The sequence below is a fragment of the Octopus bimaculoides genome, chromosome 2 (assembly GCF_046866305.1).
Source record: "Octopus bimaculoides isolate indiv1 chromosome 2, ASM4686630v1, whole genome shotgun sequence".
Classification (NCBI taxonomy): Eukaryota; Metazoa; Mollusca; class Cephalopoda; order Octopoda; family Octopodidae; genus Octopus; species Octopus bimaculoides.
In genome coordinates, this window is record NC_142929.1 from 159,784,131 (window position 1) to 159,792,332 (window position 8,202).

General features: G+C 34.9%; 1 protein-coding gene across 2 annotated transcripts in view; it reads right to left on the reverse strand.

Annotated features, from left to right (window-relative positions):
- Positions 1 to 1,416: 1,416 nt before the first annotated feature.
- The window catches only part of LOC106869371 (ADAMTS-like protein 5), a 143,344-nt gene continuing 136,558 nt past the window's right edge, over positions 1,417 to 8,202 (reverse strand). For both annotated transcript variants that reach the window (XM_014915094.3, XM_089347989.1), the window contains exon 10: positions 1,417 to 1,904. In XM_014915094.3, the coding sequence (XP_014770580.1) occupies positions 1,597 to 1,904 (308 nt within the window). In that variant the 3' untranslated portion in view covers positions 1,417 to 1,596. The remainder of the gene's footprint in view (positions 1,905 to 8,202) is intronic.

The window sequence follows — 8,202 nt, forward strand, 5'->3', positions numbered from 1 at the left end:
TCATTCAAATTTTACACATGCCTTACTTAGGGTTCCAGTTGTGTTTTAGTAAAAAAAATTTTTTAACTTCTTGCAGAGTTCGAGCACACGGCAACATAATATCTCCTCCATTATTTAAGTATTACGTGTCAAAAGTGAAACAAAAACACCCATGTCAAATACTTTCACTTTAAAAATGAAACTATTCTACTAACTGAAACAATCACATTTCGATACTGTAATGACAGATACTTTCACAGAGAGAGAAAGAGAGAAAGAGAGAGAAAGAGATGTATATGTATACATGTACATGTATATGTACACCATTTCGATACTGTAATGACAGATACTTTCAGAGAGAGAGAGAAAGAGAGAGAGAGAGATGTATATGTATACATATAGATGTATATGTACACGTATATGTATAGATATAGAGAGAGAGAAAGAGAGAGAGAGAGAGATGTATATGTATACATATGTGTAGATGTATATATATATATATAGATGTACATGTAATATGTACACATATATACATATATGCATGCATACAGATATCTATACATATATACACCCATCACACACACATACACATGCACACAAACACACACATTAGTCATGTGTTTTCTTATCCAAAACTCCGTCAAAAGTACTGAATGGATCTTTATGAAATTTGGAAATTATATTCTTTGCATAACGGCCATAACTCCCATGAAAATTCATATATTTTTGATGTTGATGAAATTTTAACCCGAACATAACAGATGAGCATTATTTAGAAAATGATGTCACACGTTATCGAGGCTACCATTCTTTCTGGACGTGCAAAAGGGGATGACGTCTTTATTCCAAGAATTCCTCTTACTCCATCAGGAGCAGACATTCCTTTTACTTTTAGAAGACTACAATTTCCTCTTCGTGTGACTTTTGCCATGCCCATAAACGAATCTCAGTGTCAAACACTGTCTGTAGCTGGTCTTCTCTTGGAAGAGCCCTGCTTCTCACATGGACAACTGTATGTTGGCTGCTCAAGAGTGGGCAGCAAAAAAAACCTATTCGTATATGCTCCACAAGGAACATTGTTTACAACGAGGTGTTATAATCACAACAGCAAGAAAGTATGTACATGATCACCTTCTTTTACGAAACTTCATTGACTTTCGTATATTTATATTGATATACATATATATACGTGTGTTTGGGTGCGTGTGTGTATATACATCTCTATATATAAAGATGATGCGTAGTCTAGACGGCGTTTTTAGATTTCATTATTCTCTTTAACCCGGGCAAGGCCGGGTATTTCTGCTAGTATATATATATATATACACATGCACACATACAATCAGTCATACACATATATGTGTGAATGTGTGTTTATGTGTGTATATGTGCGAGCGTGTATGCATATATGAATATATTATTTAAGAAACATTAAACTATCATTAATTCATTTTTAATATACTGACCATTCAAATGATGAAAACTAAAAATAATTTAAAAGTAAATGAACGAAATAATGTAATTATCATTATTATTTTTTTTAAAACAAAGTATTCCTACCATTAGTTACACTAATCAAGCAATTAAGCTCACCAAACAATTACATCCATCGAAAAATTAACTGGCAGGACATCGGTACTTTTTGCTCAATTCGTCTAATTTCTTACCGGCAAAATTTGTATAAGTCCTGTAATATGTGTCTGATGGTAAGATTAACTGAATCTCATGTCTTTCATGAGGATTTATGAAACCGATGACCAAATAATCTTTGCCCTTTATCAACTTGGGACAGTGGCAACCATTTGCCAAGTAAATGAATTCTCTCGACATCAGTGGTAAAGTGTAGCGGTAAAGTTTTCTCACGGCGACGTCGTAGCGGACTTGATTTTTCACTTTACTCACAGATCTCACACTTATATGACTCACTGAAAGAAGAAATAATAATAATAATAATAATAATAATAATAATAATAATAATAATAATAATAATAATAATAATAATAATAATAATAATAATAATAATTCAGACAAATACATAACAAGTATATGTAGCATGCAGAAAATAGTACTACTAGACATCGCAAACATCCTACGTAAAACACTTTCAATACAGTAACAATAAGAACACCACAACAAATCCCAGCACATATCCAAGGCACACAGAGTTGCGCTCCGTAGTGCAGTGAAAGCAAGTGATAAAAATAAGGCTGCTGAATAATAATAATAATAATAATAATAATAATAATAATAATAATAATAATAATAATAATAATAATAATAATAATAACTTCACCATTCAAACTGACAGAAAGATAGACGCAAATAGGCCATACATCATACTGAAAGACTTCAGACAAAAATCATGCCTCCTCATTGATATGACTGTCCCAATCGATATAAACGTATCTGTCAAGACCTACCAAAAACTGAGCAAATATAAAGATCTTGAAATAGAAATTAGCAAAATGTGGAATCTGAAGACGAAAACAATACCTATTGTCATAGGTGCCCTGGGAATGACAGCGAAACGGGCTGATTACTACCTAGATCAGATTCCAGGAAACCCCAAAATGGCTGAAGTTCAAAAGATAGTGCTCATGGGAACTGCCCATATCCTACGTAAAATACTGTCTATGTGATCTCAAATTTTAAAGCAAACACATAATTTTCTTATGGTTTCTTAAACATTCACTTGAACAAAACTGTACAAATCCAAATATATGGTACCCTAGGCATAACACCTACATGAACTTCTAACTTGTTGTCTCTTGAGGTCTCTGGGTGAGACTTGGATCCAACTTGTACAAATGCAAAACAAAAGTCAAACATAAAATAATAATAATAATAATAATAATTCTTTCTACTGGAGGCACAAGGCCTCAAATTTTAGAGGAGGGTACTTGTCGATTACATCGACCCCAGCGTTTCACTGATACTTAATTTATAGACCGCGAAAAGATGAAAGGTAATGTCGACCTCGGCGGAATTTGAACTCAGAACGTAGTGACGGGCGAAATACCGCTAAGCACTTCGTCTAGCGTGCTAACGAAATGCTTAGCGGTATTTCGCCTGTCGCTACGTTCTGAGATCAAATTCCACCGAGGTCGAATAATAACAATAATAATAATAATAATAATAATAATAATAATAATAATAATAATAATAATGATGATGATGATGATGATGATGATGATGATTTTTTTTTATTAACCACAAGGGTTTACATTCAGAAAAACATTATGGACAGCACAGGATAAAACAAAGAATGTATGTGTGTGTGTGTATGTGTGTGAGTAGTTGTGAGGGTTTTGTGCGTAGACAAGAGTAGCAAAATTAAAAAGAAATAGAAAAAGAAATCAACAACGTGTAATCGTCAGTAGGGAGGACACATTCAAGGCCTGCTCATGGAAAAGCCCCATAAAAAATGGCATAAAACCAAGTTTAGCACAAACAGATGGATAGGCATAAAACCAATTTAGTACAGCTCCAGAAAACAGTGTTATTAGAGACAGGATACTTAGGAGGGTTCTTGACATCTAGGGTTACTTATTGTCACCCGATGTTAGGAATTTTTTTTTCTTTTCCAACAGTCTAATCTGTTGTGCGTTTATGTATAATAATAATGCCTTAGGTATAATAAAAAATATATTCAGACAAATACATAACAAAAACACCAGGACTTACAAATATATATAACATACAGAAAATTGCACTACTGGGCACTGCACACATCCTACGCGAAATACTTTCATAAGAGCATCACAGCAAACCACAGCACATACCCAAGGCACACAGAACTGCGCTCGGTAGTGAAGTGAAAGCACGCTATAAAAATAAAACTACTGAATAATAATAATAATAATAATAATAATAATAATAATAATAATAATAATAATAATAATAATAATAATAATAATAATAATAATATTTAAAAAAAGGATTGACGTAACTCTTCACGAAGGTAAATAGTCAAAACGAAGAGCGCGATTTTAGATGTTTTATTTTTTGAACAACATTTCGACAGAACGTCTGTCTTTCTCAAGTTCAAACCAAAAGGTGATTGAAAATTCAAAATTTCAGAAACCAAACGAAACATAACTTGATTTATGTTGGTTGTACAACGGAACAATTAAACAAAAGGTTTAATGGGCACAGATTCGACGTCAGGCACAAGAACAGTAGTTCAACAGAACTTGCTGAACATTTCGTTTCAAGCGGCTGCAATTTTGAAGAAGATGTGAAAGTGCACATTCTCAAAAAATATCCTGAATGTACCCCACTTTCACTTCTCAGAATGTATGAGGAGAAATATGTTTGCGGGTTATTGACATCACGCCCTGGAGGAATGAATAAGATGACAGGAGAATATCATCAAATTTATACAAAACTGTTTGATTGAATATTCTTCTTTCTCTCTTTTTCTTTTCTTTTTCTGTCGTCTTCCTTTTTCTTTCTTTCTTTCTGCTTATTAAAAAACTGACAAAAGCTGATGATGTCATTCTATCAACGTATGGACGCTGATTACTCACGTTCATAGTCTACGTTTGGTTTCTGAAATTTTGAATTTTCAATCACCTTTTGGTTTGAACTTGAGAAAGACAGACGTTCTGTCGAAATGTTGTTCAAAAAATAAAACATCTAAAATCGCGCTCTTCGTTTTGACTAATAATAATAATAATAATAATAATAATAATAATAATAATGATAATAATAATAATAATAATAATAATAATGATGATGATGATGATGACAACAACAACAACAACAACAACAATAATAATAATAGCAAGTGGATGTAAGAGCCTTTCACAAAAAGCATACAAGCGCCGCCACGATAGAATGTGTGTGTATCTTCATTGGTTATTATACCGTAAATACCAATATGAAATATCAGAGAACTGGTATTAGCGTGTACCTAGTAAAGTTATGCAGAAGGATAGAAAAGTAACGATACTCTGGGACTATGATTTTCAGACGGATCATGAAATCAAACACCGTCGGCCGGATATAGTCATATTGATAAAAGAGACAAATACTGTCGGATCATTGATGTAGCCATACCAAATGACATAAATGATGTGAGTAAAGAGATTGAAAAAACCACCAAGTACTCCGAATTGAAAGTGAAAATGGCAAGACTGTATGGAATGCGAGAGGGTAATGTAAAAGTGAAAGCAGTGGTGATCGAAGCATTGGGCTCAATCCCATTGAAACTTCAAAACTTCTTAAGGCAACTGCACAAGGCAGCCTTATTGGACACAGAACACATCTTGAAGAAAGTATTATCTGAGGTCTTGTTGTGACTTGACAGATGACTATAGACTCCGGTGCATTTTTACCTACACTGTGTTACGAAGCAATAATAATAATACCAGGAATCCCCAAAATGGCAGAAATTCATGGGAACTGCCCATATCCTACGTAAAATACTATTTATGTAATCTCAAAATTTAAAAGAAACTCAAAATTTTCTTATGTTTTCTTAAACATTCTCTAGAATAATACTATGTGCAAAACCAAATATATGACACCCTAGGCATAACACCAACATGAACTTCTAACTGGTTGTCTCTAGAGGTCTCTGGGTGAGACTTGGAGCCAACTTGTACAAATACAAAGCAAAAGTCAAACATATAATAATAACAACAACAACAACAACAACAACAACGACGACGGCGACGACGACGACGACGACGACGATGATGATGATGATAAAGAGAAAACATAAATTATCACCAACAGAACTGCTTTCAACAAAAGAAACATTGCAAACAAAAGCTCAAATAATACGAAGATTTGAGAAGAAAAACAAATTTTACAAGCAAAATAAACTGTTAAGATCCAATACGAAAACATTCTACAGAGAAATAGGGAGGGAGAAAATAACAGTTGAATACACCCCACCCGTAGAAGAAGTTGAAGACTTTTGGAAAAATATCTGGAGTGATGGACAGATTTACAATGAAAATGCAGACTGGATTAGACGCACAGAAGGATCCTACCAAAACTTACCAAAACAAGCATGGTATGACATCACAATAGCATACCTAAGGAGGTCACTCACAAAGGCTCCTAAGTGGAAATCCCCTGGTAATGATAGGGTGCCAAATTTCTTGCTCACATCGCTCTCGTGCGTACACGAAAATTTATTTCAGTTAATCAATGAAATTATGAGAGATCCTACGGTAGCATCTGACTGGCTAGTAAGAGGTATTGCTTACATACACCCGAAGAATAATGAAACCAAATGTCGCCAAAGCTATCGGGCCATGGCATGTCTGTCTACCACGTATAAAGTTCTAACGTCCATCCTCGTGGAGAAAACATAGAAATTTATGGAACAGAACGATATTTTCTCCACTGAACATAAAGTGTGCCAACGAGACTCATATGGATGCAAAGACCAACTCTTAATCAATCGCATGGTCCTTGAGAACTGTCATCACAAACGCAGAAATCTCAGTTCCACATGGCTCGATTATAAAAGGGCCTTTGACAGAATGTCGCATTCATGGATCTTAAAATCGCCGTTGATCTTCAAAATTTTTCTAGTGATTTTAAATTTCCTGAAGCACAACATGTCAGTGTGTAATACGAATCCCCAATTATACCACTGTAATGGAAAACTGACCACAAAGAATATTAGTATCAACTGCGGCATTTTCCAGGGTGACTCACTTCCACCTTTAATTTTTTGCATAGTCCTAATATCACTTACAAGTGAACTTAACACAACAGGGTGTGGGTATAAAATTGGCGACAAGAAAATAAGTCATTTATTTTATAAGGATGACTTAAAACTCTGTGGCAAAGACGATAATGAGCTTGAAGGACTACTACGTACTGTGAAAGCATTCAGTGATGACATCGGGATGGAATTTAGTCTTGATAAATGTGCCAAGGCCAATTTCCAGAAAGGGAAATTGATGGCCTCACATTCAGTGGTGTTGGATGTTGACACAGTCATAAAAGAACTCGAGCAGGAACAAACTTACAAATACCTCGGAATAAATGAGGGCTCTGGCATTCAGCATGCAGACATGAAAGAGAAGATCGAGAAGGAGTGTTACAGGAGCGTTCGAGCAGTCCGGCAATATGAGTACAATACACGTAACAAGGTGTTAGCTATAGATTCCTTAGCAGTTCTGGTTGTTATTTACAGTTTCAATGTGTTGAACTGGAATATCAGCGAAATAAGACGATTGAAAGGAAAATCCGTAAGCTGCTGACTTTCAAAAGATGCACCACTGAAAGGCAGATGTAGATCGTCTTTACCTAACCAGAGCTCAAAAAGGTCGCGGCTTCATCCAATTTGAAATCTCTTACAAAACCACTACAATTGGACTGGCAAAATATCTTGAAACATTTAACGACTGGATGTTAAAGATCGTTGAAAACTACAAGAGACGTAAGAAGCTTCATTTGTTATGAAGGAGAGCAAAAAATCTGCTAGTGAGTTTACGCATAACAGACAGGTTGAACAGCATGATGGAAGTAAGGCAACTGTAGTTGCAGATGTGAAATCAATAGCAAAGCAAAATGCGTTTGAACAATTAGCTGATAGGTGGGAAGAAAAACCGCTGCATTGCAAATATGTGGCCTGTAAGAAACGAGCTGATATAGACCAGAAGTACACCCATCAGTGGCTACGGAGCTCAGGGCTAAGAGCAGACAGCGAAGGCTTTATTTTGGCTGCTCAAGATCAGAGCATATTGACCGGAACTATCAAGCCAATGTGATGAAAAATGGAGTAGACTCAAAGTGCAGATGCTACAACGATGGGATTGAAACAGTAGACAACCTAATCTCTGGGTGTAAGGTTTTAGAACCTCTAGATTACAAATCAAGATATGACAGAGTTGGCCAAAATCTACATTGGATAATGTGTCGGCATTATAAAATCAAAACCACTGACAAATGAGGCTGTAATTGAGGGAAAAATTGTAACGATTCTTTGGGACTTTCCAGTATGTACATACTAGACCATCAAAGCAAGTATGGATGCTCATACAGAAATATCAAAAACCCAGCAAAATACGTAGAAAGCAAACATAGCAAATGATGTAAAATAAAAGTAGACATTTCACAATCTATAATTAAGTGAAAAATAAATGGAATATTGAAATAAATTAATTTAAATAATACCTGAGACAAACATTTTATTAAATCACAGAGAATATGTTGTTATAGATAGCGAAAAGGATCCTTGGGAGTTACAAAGTA